The sequence below is a fragment of the Eutrema salsugineum genome, unplaced genomic scaffold (genome assembly GCF_000478725.1).
Source record: "Eutrema salsugineum unplaced genomic scaffold, Eutsalg1_0 scaffold_2, whole genome shotgun sequence".
Taxonomy (NCBI): domain Eukaryota; kingdom Viridiplantae; phylum Streptophyta; class Magnoliopsida; order Brassicales; family Brassicaceae; genus Eutrema; species Eutrema salsugineum.
The window spans coordinates 2,320,837-2,337,048 of NW_006256829.1; the positions used below are offsets into that span (position 1 = coordinate 2,320,837).

The 16,212-nt window shown below is 39.3% G+C and overlaps 3 protein-coding genes across 4 annotated transcripts; all 3 read right to left on the reverse strand.

Annotated features, from left to right (window-relative positions):
- Positions 1 to 3,642: 3,642 nt before the first annotated feature.
- On the reverse strand, positions 3,643 to 5,317 carry LOC18017766 (probable splicing factor 3A subunit 1). The gene is made up of 2 exons (XM_024156603.1): positions 4,142 to 5,317; positions 3,643 to 4,060 (listed from the first exon to the last, which is right to left on the reverse strand). The coding sequence occupies exons 1-2, from the start codon at positions 5,309 to 5,311 to the stop codon at positions 3,827 to 3,829; spliced, it is 1,404 nt and encodes a 467-aa protein (XP_024012371.1). The 5' UTR covers positions 5,312 to 5,317; the 3' UTR covers positions 3,643 to 3,826.
- Positions 5,318 to 5,711: 394 nt separating this feature from the next.
- Positions 5,712 to 11,098, reverse strand: LOC18017767 (ribonuclease TUDOR 1). The gene is made up of 17 exons (XM_006399156.2): positions 10,928 to 11,098; positions 10,395 to 10,564; positions 10,080 to 10,154; positions 9,861 to 9,977; positions 9,667 to 9,774; positions 9,380 to 9,586; positions 9,078 to 9,287; positions 8,891 to 8,998; positions 8,475 to 8,645; positions 8,201 to 8,398; positions 7,746 to 8,108; positions 7,427 to 7,657; positions 7,148 to 7,336; positions 6,988 to 7,068; positions 6,690 to 6,884; positions 6,230 to 6,607; positions 5,712 to 6,138 (listed from the first exon to the last, which is right to left on the reverse strand). Exons 2-17 carry the CDS (start codon positions 10,545 to 10,547, stop codon positions 5,950 to 5,952), a joined length of 2,973 nt encoding a protein of 990 aa, XP_006399219.1. The 5' UTR covers positions 10,548 to 10,564; positions 10,928 to 11,098; the 3' UTR covers positions 5,712 to 5,949.
- A 1,423-nt stretch (positions 11,099 to 12,521) lies between these two features.
- On the reverse strand, positions 12,522 to 15,921 carry LOC18017768 (glutamyl-tRNA(Gln) amidotransferase subunit A). Of its 2 annotated transcripts, none has more exons than XM_006399157.2 (12): positions 15,437 to 15,921; positions 15,257 to 15,356; positions 14,849 to 15,073; positions 14,696 to 14,778; positions 14,511 to 14,611; positions 14,291 to 14,414; positions 14,037 to 14,191; positions 13,818 to 13,954; positions 13,562 to 13,732; positions 13,261 to 13,485; positions 12,932 to 13,165; positions 12,522 to 12,829 (listed from the first exon to the last, which is right to left on the reverse strand). In XM_006399157.2, exons 1-12 carry the CDS (start codon positions 15,733 to 15,735, stop codon positions 12,692 to 12,694), a joined length of 1,992 nt encoding a protein of 663 aa, XP_006399220.1. In that variant the 5' UTR covers positions 15,736 to 15,921; the 3' UTR covers positions 12,522 to 12,691. The 2 variants fall into 2 exon arrangements, with proteins under 2 accessions (XP_006399220.1, XP_024012036.1); XM_024156268.1 differs by having other exon boundaries at positions 15,257 to 15,361; positions 15,437 to 15,920.
- Between the last annotated feature and the right edge of the window lie 291 nt (positions 15,922 to 16,212).

Genomic DNA, 16,212 nt, shown 5'->3' on the forward strand with positions numbered 1-16,212 from the left:
GAATAAAATGTCAAACATCGGACATTAGCATTAGGTTCGGTCACACACCACCTAAAAAACTAAGGACTACAAATGCTCATGTACTAAAAATCAGAGCTCTCTAAGAATAAAAAGCAGTGAAAACTCACTATTTTAGGTAGCCAAAGTCAACGCCTCTTACGAGAAATAAGTGACAGAAGGCTAATTGGGGGCATACCCTCCTAAGGAGTACAAAGCGGCGAATACTATCACTGCAGAGTATACTGGATATAAAGCTTCTTAAGAAAGATAAGCTTTTCAGAAAAATAAAATAAAAGAAAAGAATCTTAAGAAAGAAAATTGGCGATCGTCAATACCAAGAGAAAAAACAGAGACAATGTCTCGAAAGAGAGACTAGTATAATAGTTGCTGCCAAAAAGTCAGACGCAAAACCTCTGAAAGAGAGTAGTGACAATCACTACCAAGAAATCAATGACAAAGCCTCCTGAAAAGAGAGCAATGAATATACTAGCTACGAAATTAAGGAGAATAAAAGCCCTATAGCTAAAGTGGTGACTATGATCGCTAGCTAATAAAGAACACTGACTATTGTCACTGAAAAATAAATGAATGAGTATGGTCGCTCAGTAAGAATAACTAAAACAAATATATATATATATATATATATATATGTATACATATGTTCCAAGAGGCGAAGGAGAATGGCTACGGCCACTGACTAACAAAAAGCAATGCTTATGGACTCTGCAAAATAAAGCAAAGGCAAAATATGCTAAAACAAAAACAAAAAGAACTCAGCATCGACAATGAGAAATTTAAGTGTCCGCTGAATATGTTCAAAGTTAAGTGCCCAGCCCTAGCGTTTTAAGGAACATACCAAAGGCTAAGGACCTAAAATAATTGAGAATAGCAAGAATGCTCTGTAAGAAACATTTAAAGAGTCTCTAGCAGTAAAAACGGTCACTGCTGAACAAAGGAAGAGGTAAAGCCTCTCAAAATATAACGAAACGACTATCTATCGCTATGGAAATAAATTAGTGGCAATTACTGCGATGACACTCTGTCACTGTAAGAGTATATAAGGCAGATGAAAGAAAAACCTTATGCAACAAGTGCAAGGGGACTTTGTCAAAAACAATAGCTATCAGAGTGATTAGTGAAGATTTGGCTATATATGCACATTTGATCACATTCTCATTGAAAATCAATGGTCGCAATGAAGAAAGATTCCATGTTAAAGAAAGTATACAAGTAAATATACCAGAGTTTTAGTCTCGTCATAGAGGTCAACACATTAAAAAGAAGGAAAGAAAAAGAGAAGAGGACTTACTATGAAGTCAAGTGTCCAAAATGAAAGAGCAGCTTACGCATGAACGACATTTAGAGTGAGGTATCTGAAGCTACCAATCACCCTCTTTTCTATTCCTCTATGACTCCAAGAATCATCGAGTAACACCCATAGTAGATTCTCTAGTTGGAATTCCTATACACTAATGGCCATTTGTCGCCTGTTTCTACATGAAATATTTTGGCTGCAATATCGAAAACAATGATTAAGAGTGTAGGTAAAACTTACCGATGGAGAGGGAAATTGTTCAGAAACTTTCTCATAGTATGATTATGAAAAATATACCGCAGTTGGTGGTTGAGTTGCTACGAACTGAGGCAAAAAGCCATAAAACAGCTACTCATATCGAATGCCTCCTAGTCACAAAAAGGGAAGTCACAAAAAGGAACAAAACAGAGAAGTAAGATATATACGAATGCTATCACGAGGTTGATTGTTGTGCGGAAGCATGCAACGACCACAAAATAATGAAGTTTTGGTTTGAGAAATAGGACAACAAACAGAACCAACCACTAAAATGGTATTGATAAACGTAAGCCACATAAGGAGATGCCAAGAACTAGGGTCTCAAAACTATATGAAGCCTATGTAAACTCTCTCATAAAAAGAGAAGGCTGAAGATTCTAATTCTCCATACTGCGTTGTAAACGTAGCCAAGAAGAGGACTCAAAAGAGTAGTTTATGTCTGCGTGAATTGTATAGAAAGCTAAGAATAATAATGGGCACTGATGATGAATGGGAGAAAACTCAAAGGAAAAACTAAAACAGTTTAGTTTCATGTTGAGCTAAACTGAATGGCCATCACCATTCTTGTTCGGCTTGAAGAGGTATGCATACATGACTTCTTTGACCGCTGTGTCAATGGAGAACGACTACCCAAAACTTACGTAGAAACTACGAATCTTCAAAATGGTCGAGAAAATTGGTTAGGAGAGATCAAGAAGAATGTTACTACCTTAGCAATCAGAGCAGCGGAAAACTCAGACGGCAATCCGTGTTTTTTCTCAGTCAGAGAAACATCGACTTCATCTAGGTCTGCCCCCAAGACAATATCTAGATGTTGTTCACACTAAATATCAACAATGGAAGATGATAAGGTCACCCGAACAGCTCCCGTTGGCTCAACAGTCAACATCTCATGAAGCCCAATTAACATGATTCGGATATACGGAGTAACTTCAGCTTATCGCCCACTTCTAAGAACCTACCAGCAGATTGTCTCCTCATTTCTAACTTTTCTACACTAATGAAGTATCTTAAAACACTCCCTAAAATGTTCACCGAAAAGCTTATCAAAGACAGCAAAGGAAAGTGAGCTGTTTACCTCTGATCTTTTCAGCCAGGAACTCCATAGAATATGGTCATGTGGTCATCAGCTCCACAGAAAATTCAGAGCTAAATGCTCAAATCCGAGATACAAGGAAGAAATTTAGTTGATTTCGTATGGACAGAGAGGATGTTGTTGATTATTTTGGGGGATTAGATGGCAAAAATTTGAATACCATGGAATCGAAGAACTAGAGAAGCAGAGCAGTAAGTCAGCTAAATTCGGTTAAGGCGTTGGAAAGGAAATAACAAAGATAAAAAAAAACGACATTAACTACAAAATGGAATTGGACCAGTTATCATTTTTATATGGCCTGCAGCGAGAAGCTAAAGCCTGTTTGTCAACAAGAGGCGAATTTTGGACAATAGTTCATCTACGAGCATACAAACTCAATACACTTGAAGCGACAACAAATACCATTTTTGTCTATAAGACAAAATGAAAATCACGTACATGTGCGTGATAAAATGCCATATGTCTTACTACTCTCTAAATTCTTAATTCAGAAAATAGAGAGAGTGGGGTGGGGGCAAGTTGTTGGTTTAATTTTATCACGTCTTAAACTTAATAATTATATGATAGAAGGGATAAAAATATTCCTAAGATTTAAGGAATCTACCAGATCGATTTGATATATTCAGAATGGACAAATTCTAAATAATATTTAGCAATTATTTCTTATCGCGATAAGAAGAAAAAGATGCTGGATTCTCTAGATAAATAGAGGGAAAAACCCTAAAGAAGGAGAGAACTTTTTTCACCTAAAAGGCTGAACATACGTGCAGGAGATGACAGAATTTTTCAATATCTTCCATTATAACTTTAAGAGTATCCAACTCGTTGTAATTTAAAGATTATATCAATAAAGAATACGCTTTCATTCCGTAGGATTGTGTCGATTCGAACCGGTTAAAATTTGTCAAAACAATAGATACATCAGCATTATTTTATCAACATCAGTTTGACACATCCCAAAGAAAGGAGCATATACAAGAGAATGCACTAAAAGAGCTTAAACTGTGATGATCATCACATATTAAAGGGATATATGTTTTAAGACTATCATAAGTAGCTGCTAATTCAAAACAAACTAAAGTCACTACAGATAGTTTTTTAGCCAAATGTACTAAAGATAGAGAAGAGAAATGGATTGGAAGGCGTTTTCCCAGTCATCAGTAAGAGAGTGTTAGCGTTTCTTCTGGTCCCACATTGTAATATGCAAGTGACCTGTTGTCCTCTAAAACTCTGTTTCTCCAACTTAACTTGAGTTTGTTTGCTGGAATTTGGATCTCCCCAGCTATCATCTCCTTCAAAGTTGCCACCTTTTCCGCGTAGGACCACAGTTCGATCTCAATGAATTTCTCAACGTCGACGCTTGGAACAGAAACCCTGATCGGAGATGCAACCTGAAAAATGTGTGACTGCTAATTAGATACTTGTCAAGTCAGACGCGGGGGAAAAACAAAGGGAGGTCGAAAAAACGTTACCGAATGTTGAGCGAGAAAGAAGCCTGCTGAAACAAGTCCTGGCTCATCAAACTCCTGTCTCTTTGGCTTGGGATTCTCAGGTAGAGACATTGCAGGTTTAGGAAAGCGAGGAAAAGCAAACAGAGATCTCAGTGCAGTGGGCACAGGGATACTAGGGATAATACCAGTCTCTGGCTGCATACCAGGGTTCATTGAAAAGCATTCATGTGGCGTCAACTCTTCATCCTCCCTGTTAGCAAAGTAGTCAAGACCACCCACGGAAGAAGCATGCATCTCTAGTACTCCCTCCTCAACAAGCTTGAAAAACTCCGAAACAACGGTCACTTCCTCAGAATCAGTAAACTGCCTCAATACGTTACCATACGCAGAGATAAGCCGGTGGAAAAAACTGAAACTATCACTTGTCTGGAAAAATTCAAACCGAGAGTCCGGGATCACCATTAGTCTCTTGGACAAACCCATCATGAAAGTCACACCATACCTGACAACAAACTGCGCTGTGAGCTTGATAAGACCAAGCTGCTTGCGAGGGATCTCTTTAGGATATAGATGAGGATACATGCGAGGTGGTGGAGTAGCCCAACTCTCGAGTATACGATCCATATCGGTTAGTTCATCATCAGTAACAGCAGCACGAGCAGCACAACGAGCCTCATCAGCTAGATCTGCAGACAGCAGTTCTGGTGATCCAAGTAGACCTGAATACAGCATTTCTGCTGAAACGTGTCCAGGTGGTGAAAAACTCTTTCTACCATCCATGCTAGCGAAAAAGTCAACACCGCAGGCGAAACTAGCATGCATCTCCTCCTGCTTTTCCACGCTTTGAACAAGATTCAAAAAACCCTCAAGAACGGTCTCGTTGTTACAATTCTTCCTCTGGTAGTTTCGGTAATAAGGTCTTAATACACTGTTATACGCATCAACAAGCACAAGAAAAAACCTGTACCTGCTGCTATCAGTTGTCTTGATAAACTCAAACTGATCGTTGTTGGCGTTCACGCTAGTCAACTTAAACATGAATTCCCGACAGAAAGACATCCCAAACCGCACCACAAATTGCGCTGTGAGCTTCATTATACCAAACTCCTTGAGCGTAATCTCTTCGGGACACTTGAGAATTTCTAGAGGCTGTGCCACCGACTGCAAATCATTCTGCCTTGAACTGGACATTTTTTTGTTGTTGTTTTCCTTCAAACCAACAAGGAAGAATAAATTAACTGAGCCCTAGGCTACTGAAGATTTATTTATAAACGAAACTCGTGTTCCGGTTTTCCAAAGAGCCGGACCAAATTAAACCATATACGGGAACCAATCTTAAGAGGAATAAAATTGATTTATTTGTTTTCATAAGACCTAACCGAAATCCAACTAAAGCGGACATGAAATAAACCAATTTAATTTCAATTTATTGGACAATCTCGATGACAAAAATAATCTAGCCGCTCTTATTCCAACATGACCTTCCTTCAGCTGGATATGTATGACTGATGCTGTGATGCACTTCTCATTGAGATGTTCCAAATTAGAGAGAAAGAAAAATTGGCCAATAAAAACACACAAAAACAAACTATAAGCATAGTTCAAAGTTCAAACTTCCACCTTATTTCAACTCTTACATAGAAAATTTTCTTTCAAAGTCAACAGTATAAATTAAAAGAAGAACAAAAAAAGGGAACAATCTAAAACGTTACAAAATGTTCGATGGCAATGCCATTAAAGTTTTAAGCCCTTTAGAGAAACCGACCTGATGCTTCTCTCCCTCTACCTCATGGCCCCTTTTGAACCATACCGCAACATATATATGTCGGTTACCGGCGACCACCGGCAGGCTTTCTAGCCGGAGCAGTGTCCTCATCATCTGATTGGATGTCACCGTACTCCCAGATTCCAGTTCTAGACTTGCGAGCTTCCTCTTGGAACTTCTCTAAAGCATCAAGAGCCGCTTGTTTGTCCTTAGGCTCCCATTTCCTACGTTTCTCCATTCTCGCTATTCCTCCCTGTGTTCATCATCATCATCAACATCATCATTAATACCGATACTTAGAATTCTTCCATGTTTTATCTAGAGAAGGTGAGAGAAAAACCTACCTGAAGCATTGCAGCGTTTACAGAGATCTCATCATCAACAGCGATGAGAGTGACAGCAAATTCAGTTCCAGTGCCCTGGCCTTTGACTTTGCCTCCGGATGTGTCTCTTTCTTCTATCACTGCTTTGAACTCTTTACCACTTCCCAGCGTTACTGTATGCAAATACTCTCCGGCTTCAGGACCAAAGTCTTCTTCCAAGCTTGGAACCTTTATGTAGGCAAGTCTGCAGAGCTGAGCAAGCCCTGGTGCTGAGGATACCGAAGCATCGATTGGTCGGAGTGCGCTGTACGGGACTACCTCTTGGTTTCCATAGTCGATGTAGAACACTTCGAATTTCTCGTCTGGGGATTGAACCGCTGCTCGTGGTGCATTCACAATCTGAACACAAGCATTGATTAAATGAATTGAGCAAGAAGCAAAGAAAGACACAGGAATAAAAGAAGGTGAAGTGGAATTTTACCATTGCACGGTTCCAGGAGTTATCAAGGCTAAACTGTGCAAGGACGATGTCACCTCTCTTAGGGTTAAAGGATCCGATAATGGGAGCATCTTTAATACTCAGGGATGCCAGCTGGTTCTGAATCGAAGCTATTCTCTGATCTCCAACCGATTGAACATAGAACCGACCACCTCCAAGCACTTCTGTAACAGAAACCTGTAATCGTAGGCAATGAAAAGAATGTTGAAGGTTTAATTTTTACTTTTATTGTATATGAAAAAGAGATGAGTTTTGTGAAGAATCATGTGGATAAATTCACCTTTAAGGTCTCCTTTTGCCTGGTTTCTACGGTATTACTTCCGTTTGAGACTTCTTCTCCTTCAACATAGTTTTCCCAAATCTGCAAAAGATCAAAACGGTTTAGCAAGTTATGTTTTGAAAGCGAGGATATTCTTTACTAGACAGTTATTGCTTGTCACCTTCAGTTTCTGATTTTTGGCAGATCTTTCTGCATTTTCAAGAATATGTGCTTCAACAATCCTGTCTGCACCAAAGCTAGTTTGCATTTTGGCTAAGCCAGCTTCAAGCAAAACCGTCGCCACATTTGTTCTCGACTCCCACATTGATCCCAAGAAAGTACCGGTTCGATCCACGGTTTCAACTTCAATCTGTGTAGTTTGTAATAACAGAGAGTATGAACAAACCATATAAGAGAATATGAGTCTGATACGTAAGTTTAGCCGTGCAATTTGCTTTACCTCGACATCTCTCTGCATGATCCTACGTCTCATTACAGAGATAGCTTCATCTGAAAAGGGTTCTCCACGGCCAGGACATCTGACACCAGAGAACGAAAAGGCAACGCTACATGTTAACTTTGGAATATAAAGCTTAAACCGATGTCCACTGAGGACATATTCCACAACAGCGGGTATTCTCCTGAGTCTTTGCAGCGATGGCAAGAAATCTTTAGCTTTCTTAGCTGCGGCCTGAGACAGATATACATACACTTACCAATTAGATTACTGAAAATGAGTTTATCTATCAATACATGCATATATAGATATAACTACTAACCACAGTTAGGTCTGTGATGTGCATGACTGGAGATTCTTTTGCAGAATGGATTCCTTTCTTTCCAGACAGAGCACGAGACTCGGCAGCAAGAAGAGCGTCATAATGATTTGATCGCTCTTCAAAATCTCTATGTCTAACCACATTTCCAAAGCCACGGGAAAGAATGAGCTCAGCGATATTCACTCCAGCCGGCTGACCGCCAGCAATGGCTGAAGCAGAAGATGCAGCCACTTCCTCGGAATCGCCTTTGGCAGGAGATGGAAGGAACACAGAGCCAAAATCCATGACCCTGTCCGCAGCTCCAGATGTGGTAGGACCATCTGCTTGTGTGACTTTCCTTGAGTATTCCATTTGAACAATAACCTATTCCAAAGGAAGGATAAAAAAAAATCTCAAATCCTGTTCATATGTGTGCACAAAGGCAAAGATGAGAGGTAAAAGACACAACGCAATACCTGTTTGCCAATAAGTCGTTGTCTCAGAAATTCTCTTGCTTCCCGAGCATAAGGAGCTGGCTTCTCTTCTCTACGAGGGTTACCCATTTTTGGACATCTGATACTCGAAAGGTTGACCCGTCTCTCTGCCGCTGGGCTTCCGTATGGGATAGCGTCATCGGCAACTATAACACAGTCACCACTCACCACTTCCACTACCTAAAGTAGAGATAAAACTCGATAAGCAGAGGAGAAAAAAACCTTTTTACCCAATAATTTAGTCTGGACATATTACCTTTCCCGTAAAGTTCTGGTCATGAATTGCCTTGGAGTTTGTAGCTGGAGGAACATAGTTTGCCCACATTTTCACCCGATCTTTTTTGCATTTTAGTTCTGCAGCTTTCAACTTTCTCTTGGCTTCATCCTCCATCATGTTAGCACTCCATTCAACAAATTTAGCAAGACCCTAAGGAGAAATAATAACAACCAATGTCATTAACTTTGTCGACAACATAGAGAATCATATGTTCCAGTAATTTTGTATAGAGGAATCCAAAATCCGGCCTATAGAAGGTAAAAAGTTGTGTATCTAGGAGCAGAAAAGTAGTTTCTACCACCAATCGTTAGTAGAGAAAAATCCTTATCAGTCAAATATTTTAATACGCTAATCTTCAACGAGCTCCAAAATAAGTGCTTAATATAAGCACATACGTTTTCAACGAGCTCCAAACCCAAATCTTTAACTGCTTCCCCATCAGAATAATGAACTGAACCAATCAGATTGTTGAATTTGTCAACGCCTTCAAGAACAATGCGAACCTGCAAAATCCAGCTTAAATTGAGATCGTCCAAATACCAAAATACAAATGAACAGAGCGAAGCTGTTGACGAAACTTACATCTCTGCTAAGAACACGATGCTCAGTAAAGTACTTGGCTTCAGTTGCGAATGGATCAGAGGAAACCTCGACAGACGAGGCTGCAGAGGCAGCAAGTCTCTGAGCTGACGTCAGAGGACCTCGTGACTCGGCAGAAACATCACCATTCGGCTCATCTGGAACTGTCTCAACAACATTTCCATTTGTGTTTCTTCTTCCCATTGATGGAGACTACATTGTAAGAGAGAAAATTGATGAATGTCTTCCATATGTTAAGATGTCAACCTTGCACAAAGCAAGAACAGGGAAGCAAGTTTAATCACCTGAACTCCAGCAACAAAAACTTGCACAAATTGGAACTCTGGAAGAAGATAAACCCGAATAGTACTTCCATCACGGACTTGCTCCACAATGCCTTCCATGGGCTTGCCCTTATTCGCAGCTAAAAGCCCCATGGCATCAAAGCCTCCAGAGTCCCCAATGGCAGAAGGAGGAAGGTTTCTGACAGATGCCTCAGCAGCACCAGGAACCTGGAAGTAGTTCAAATCTATATTAAAACAATGAAACAATACCAGAATTTGAAGTTAGTAAGTAAGGAAGGAAGACCAACCTTGCTCCAACGACCAAATCCTTCCTGCTTAGCCTGCTCTTCGAGTTGTAGCAACTCTGCAATGTAAGGACTAACCTTATCTTGATTCTGCTGACCTGGCTCCCTAACCTGTCCACAGTACAGGCAACTTTCCCTCATGTTAGAAAGCCATACCTCAGTCAATATTCTTTCGAGTGAAATAGAATGTTTATCACCTTTGCCCAACCATTTTGAACAACAAGCTTTGCAAGATTCTCATGGCCAAGGAAAACAGAGCCAAACTCTCTACCAGCAATAGCTTCCACTTTGTAATCCACTTTGAAAGCAACCTCCTGTTGATTAAAAAAAAAGAGAGAGCATATACTAACGATGAGAAAATATCGTCAATCACAATACATGATGTATTTAATTAGTCAAAAATTTCGACTCGGCACCTTTCCTATGCAAAGCTTCCTCAGAAATTCCTTGCTTTCCCATGCAAAAGGCTCATCTATACCTCCTCTGCGAGCCTAAAAAATAGGAAAATCAACAACGTGACAGTTAATTCCAACAAAAAAAAACTAAGTATTGTAATCTGCCGTTGAAGACTCGATAAGCAGAAAAAACAAAAATTTGTACTTCAGGACACTTTATGATTGGTTGTGAGGAAAGCTTTTGTCTAAAACATCCAAATCAGAGAAAAGTAATATTCTTTTGAATTTGTCATTTATGATGGAGGCACAAAGGAATTGACTTTAGATTAAGCTCACCATCTTAGGTGCCATAAGAGAAGACAGAGTGATGGTCTTTTCCGGTGGAGGTCCTGGTCTGCTATGGGTCAAAGCCGTGATCACTAAACAGTCTCCTGAGGTTACAGCCTTCACTCTTCCTTTGAGCCATTGGTTCTCAGTCGCCGATGCCATGTTGACCTGGCTAAGACCTGTACCAAATGCAGCAAAGACCCATCAACAAAAACGTTACCGATAAAACACAATATCGACGTTGTTTCGCAACATGGTGCATTGGTAATTTATTTGATCAACCAAGGAAAATAAAAAAACCAACAAGAAAAAGCTACATGCATCGATCAAAACGGCTACAAAACTCGTCCTCTATGAATCAAAAATATGTACATTCGTCTCGATCTACACTATAAAGCTCGATCGAGTTTAATCAGACTTGAAATCTTTAATGCTCAATCACAATATGTCAAAATCAGATCGGAATTTAATCGAAAACGACCAATTGAGTCAGCAAACGGATAGATCTACCAAGGATACTTCGATAATTCCGACGAACGTACCTTGATTAACCAAATGAGAGAAAAGCTAGATCTGAAGAAGAATAAATATCTCGTGTTCCCTCCCTGATTCAATCTGTGATTGAACTCAAAAGAGGAGAAGAAAAAAGACGAAGAGAGAAGAAGCTCTGAGTAAAAAGTTAACGGCGGATCTCGAGATAGAGGTAGAGGTCAGGGGAATTGTGCAGAGGAGCTAAAAAGAGAAAATATAAACAGAGCAGAGGGAGATAATAAGCATTTTCTCCATTTTGCCCTCGCTATTTCGAATAATTTGCGTGTAGATGCCATAGTAAAAAGCTTTTTTGTGTATTAGATTTTGCGGAAAAGAGTTGGTTTTAAGGTCGTACCGATGAAAGTGAAAATCGCCTTGTCTGTTTCACTTTCGAGTTCAACTAACACTAGAAATCAGCCCTAAAAGCCTACTTTACCAAATTTTGCATAGATAGTCCTTCTGGTTGTTTTCATATTAGAATTTACACCTCATATTATCTCAGTTAAAATTGTCACATCCACCAGATACACAATAGACATAGACATTTTGATAAGAATTCAGGAATAGTTATCCTATAAAGAAAAATAGATTACTATCAAAATATCGTGTTTAGAGAAAAATAGATTACTATCAAAATATCATGTTTCTCCTATGTTTTAATATCTTTACCTAACCTGACAAGTACCATTACACATCAGAGTCGTAGAAAATGAAACCAGATACATAACTAATATTAACAGCCCAAAATTGTTTTTAAAATGATATTAATAGCTTTTAACAATTTTCTACTTATACTGTTGATTGTTGATTTTTCAACAGCGATTGGGTAAATAATCAAACCAAGAGTATTTTTTGTGTGTTTTAATGTTTACTTCCGAATCTTTCCATTAATTCTTTTGGTTTATATCCTTCTATCACCAACTCTCAGCTTCTGAAGGTTACATATAGAGCATTTAATTTGTAAGACCGAGGAACTAAATTGCACGTGATATAAATAAGAGAAGAAAAAGTTGTAATAACCCCATAAATTAATGTTATAAAAATGTCAACTTGCATCGTTGTGATATTTTTTAATGGAGTATTAATTTCTGTAATAAATTTACAGGTAAACTGTAAATCAAGAGGGAACTACGAGGTAAATTCATTATGTATAATATTTTTTCCCCCTAATTTGTGTAATTTTTTGAACTAAACAGTAAACACCCTTAAATTCCAATTTTTATGTTAGTTTGAGATCAAGCCTAGAAGGCGAAGGCCATTAAGGTCAACAGTCAAAGGTATTGCAATAAACTCCCACCAAAAAAACTCTCCGCGCACACAATTAATTAAATACGTTACCAAATTCTATACACACGCATTTGTCATTTCCTCTTCTAGTAAAGCAAATAATGCAATTTCAAACACATACACGACAGCGACATAAACAAACAAAAAATAAATACCACGTGTATATTTTTATATTAGCACTAGCTTTCCAAATTTCTAATCACCGTCAGTCACGTTCGATATGGAAACAAAACTCGTTAATCTCTATAGACAAATCTGGTTCTGTCCACTACGAAGCATGATCATCAATATTTCACTTTTTTTTTTTTTGACATCGAATATTTCACGCACATGCCCATCCAAAAAAGGTCCCAAACGACCAAACATTGATCTCATTATTTAAAAAGAAAAAAACAACTTCGTAACATATATTATAAACTTTGTAATAACAAAACACACAACATTGAGTTGACTATTTCCTGATGTAACAAAAAAAAAGGCTGGAAAGCTCATATTTGTAACCTTCGGGGAGGGATAATAGCCCGAGGTGGGTTCGGTATCGAGTCATCCGGTCCAAGATCATCAATAGGTGGTCGCTTTCTATGGGCATTGGTAAGCGATTGGTACGCCATACCCAATGCCAAAGCCTACCACACCAACAAATAAGTTTACAAAAGGAATCTCAATATCCAATTATCGCAATTCTCTTAAATTTCATCAGAGATACATATTCGTTTAGATTTACTTACGATGTGATCACGTTCCGGCGGAGCATAAATTCCGGCATTGATCGTTGTCCTTCTCCTACAATCGCTGGTTGGTGGTGCCGATATGTTCTTGAAACCGGTCGGAATCACTAGAACCGGTAAACCGACAAGGTTTCCCATACAGACTTTCTCCCAATCTGTCACGTTTCCAATAAAAGCATCCACTGTGAAGCTCTTCTCCACTTCTCGAATCAACTTACCACGAGCTCTCTGCGCCTAAACCGGTATAAATCAGAGAGACATAAATCACCTGTGAACAAATGCATCACAAAACCGACCCATAAACCAAAATCAAAACGGGCAAAAAAAACCTGAATGTAATCGACGGCTGTAATTAAACGAGCACGGCGTAACTCAACCGGCCATTGATCTTGTGCTTCATAGAGATCATCTTGACCGGTTCTTTGCCATTCATCGAAATGAGCTAACATGTCTACGTCCATTGTGAAATTCAATATCCCTTGAACCGCATCCACTGTATAATTTAGTTCGAAAGGAACCATATTGACACCTTTCGACCCAAGAACTTCCACGACCTGCAAATGCCAAATGTCGAGTCAACACAAACCCGGTTTTTCTGATTACAGACAGCATTTAACTATTTTTGTTTACCTTCATGTCAGCATCTTTTGTATACCCAACAGTGAGTTTAGTGATATCCACAGAGAAGGGATCTTCAAAAGCGAGCTCTCTTGATGAGAGATCCTCTGGATCTTTCCCTTTGATGGCGTCAAGGACTACAGCGCAATCCGCTGCTGTTCTACAGAATGGTCCAAGCTTATCCTGTGTGACAAAGAGGAGTTGCATTTACAGAGTTATACACTCTGAAGTTTTTACTCGGTTGGACCGGTTCTATTTTTTGCCATACCAGAGACTCGGATATGCTCATCACTCCGGTTCTACCAACGCTCCCAAATGTGGGACGCAATGCTGTTACGCCACACCGAGCTGCAGGATATGTCATTGAGCCTGCTGTCTCCGAGCCTATGGCAAACGGAACCATACCTGAACAAAGAACCAGTTTACTTTTCCAGATATAGCCAAATAGAAACGTAATCTTGATGCATTATCTATATAAAAAACTAACCAGCTGATGTGGAAGCAGCGGGTCCAGCTGATGACCCGGTAGAGAATTCCTCGATATTCCACGGGTTCCTAGTCCGTCCCCCGAACCAGATGTCATCATAAGCCAGAGAACCGGAAACAAGCTTTGCTACTAAAACTGCACCTGAAGCTTTTAATCTAAACAAACAGAAAAAGGAGCGTTTCCACTGTCAAGTTAAATCCAACAGAACAACTAAAGGAAATCAATGAACACGGTGAGAGTTTTATTTCCCGGACCTTTTGTAAACCCATGCTTCAATATCAAGAACTTGGTCTTTGAAAGAAGTTGAACCCCACGTTGTTTTGTATCCGGGAACAGCAACTATATCTTTCAAACCATATGGGATCCCGTGAAGAGGTCCTACCATGCACCCAAAAAAAAAATAAAAATCAGAAGCTTGAAGAACTAGCTGATAACCAATCCAACGAACAAATCTATTGCATAAGAGAAAGATACCGAGATAAGTTCCTTTAGAGAGCAAATCATCAGCTTCTTTGGCTTGTTTGTATGCCAATTCTTCAGTATAAGTAACCACCGCTTCAAGAACTTGATTGTACCTTCAAAAATATCCAAATTAACAACAAAATCAGATCATGTAAAATTCTCTGCACACACTCAGTGAGAAACAGAAGCTCCCGTACCGTTTTAACTGCTTGAGATAAATCCTAACGAGTTCCTCGGAAGTAATTTGTCTCGTCTTTATAAGTTCTCCGAGTTCAAGAACCTGCCAAAAAAAAGCATACGAAACTTTCCATCTGTTGTAACAACAACAGTAAAAGAGGGAGATGACTTACGCTCATAAAGGCGATATCTTCTTCATCTCTAGGGAGTCTTACTCCAGATACCGAAGGATATTTGAATCTTTTGCCTTGTACACTCGGAGCTTCTCTGTTCCAAGATGGATTAAACACCAGAGGAGATGGATTTTCAAGCCCGCCATTCTTAGTAGCGACTAGTTTCCGGTTGGTTCGATATATAGGAACGTTCATTTCAGTGGCTCCCTTTGCAATCTCCTGAATCTATATATATATATACCCCCAAAATAATAAAAACACTATTGTGAAAATTGACAAGTAAAAACTTATACTTTCTTAATCAAAAGTATGATTTAAACAAAAAAATGGCTTATTGCTGTTACTCCTCCCCAAAAATCTGAAGTTTTTTATAGTCAGGAAGAGGAAGTATCAACTATAAAGCACTACCTTAGTTTCATTGAAGAATCCAGAATCAATCAACTCAAACATGCTCTGCAGAAACTTAGCTTCCATAGTCTTATCTGGTAGTTCAGTTAAAGTGATGTTGCTGTCCTGATCAAGAACATTTATACATAACATCAGGCTCATTAAAAACCGCAAATTTGGAAAAACAAAATCAGATTTTACCTCGGCGAAGTTGTAATCCTACGGCACGGAACACCCACTTTCCGGTCCAAGATTTTCCACAGTGACTTGCAATTTCTCACCATTGAAATAGAGGGCTGGCATGGAAGACGAGAAGAGACTAAATTGGAGCAGAGAAGGTTCGACTCAGAAGAAACAGCGTCCGTACAAAAGACCGTTAAACCTAGGAGGAGGAAGAGGAGTAGGAGTGGCGCACATGAACGGCTACGAGGAGGTGAGCCACGCGTCGCTAAGCAAGGCCGTATGGCTGGAGCACACGTGGCGATCGGTGGTGCTACCATCGAATCGGCTGGTGAATCGGGCTTGATAACGGTGACAGTGACGGAGAATCGCTCCCTTTTGTACTTGTGCGTACTGAGGAGATTAACGGAACGAGACGGCCGTTGACTCTGACTCTGCTCCGGTGAGGAACTCAAGTCGAATATTAGGAAATTTGGAGAAGTGGATGCAACTAAGTGGGTCTAACTGATCATTAATTTGACGATAATTGAGTACTTTAAGTGAAATTGCAATAAACAGAGAGAGGAAAAAAAAAACTAAATCACCATTTAAATAGACGCTGAACACTTTGATAGTTCCTAGTAATTGAATATTGACAGAAATATATTGTTTCAAAACACTGGCCCGCCCACAAAACATGAGATAAGTTTTAATTTTTTATTTTTAGCAAGATAACTTAATTTGTAGTCTACCGCTATATCATATTCTGGTGAGAATTAAAATTCTTTCATTTGGTTTTTTTAAGTCTGCCGGTATGA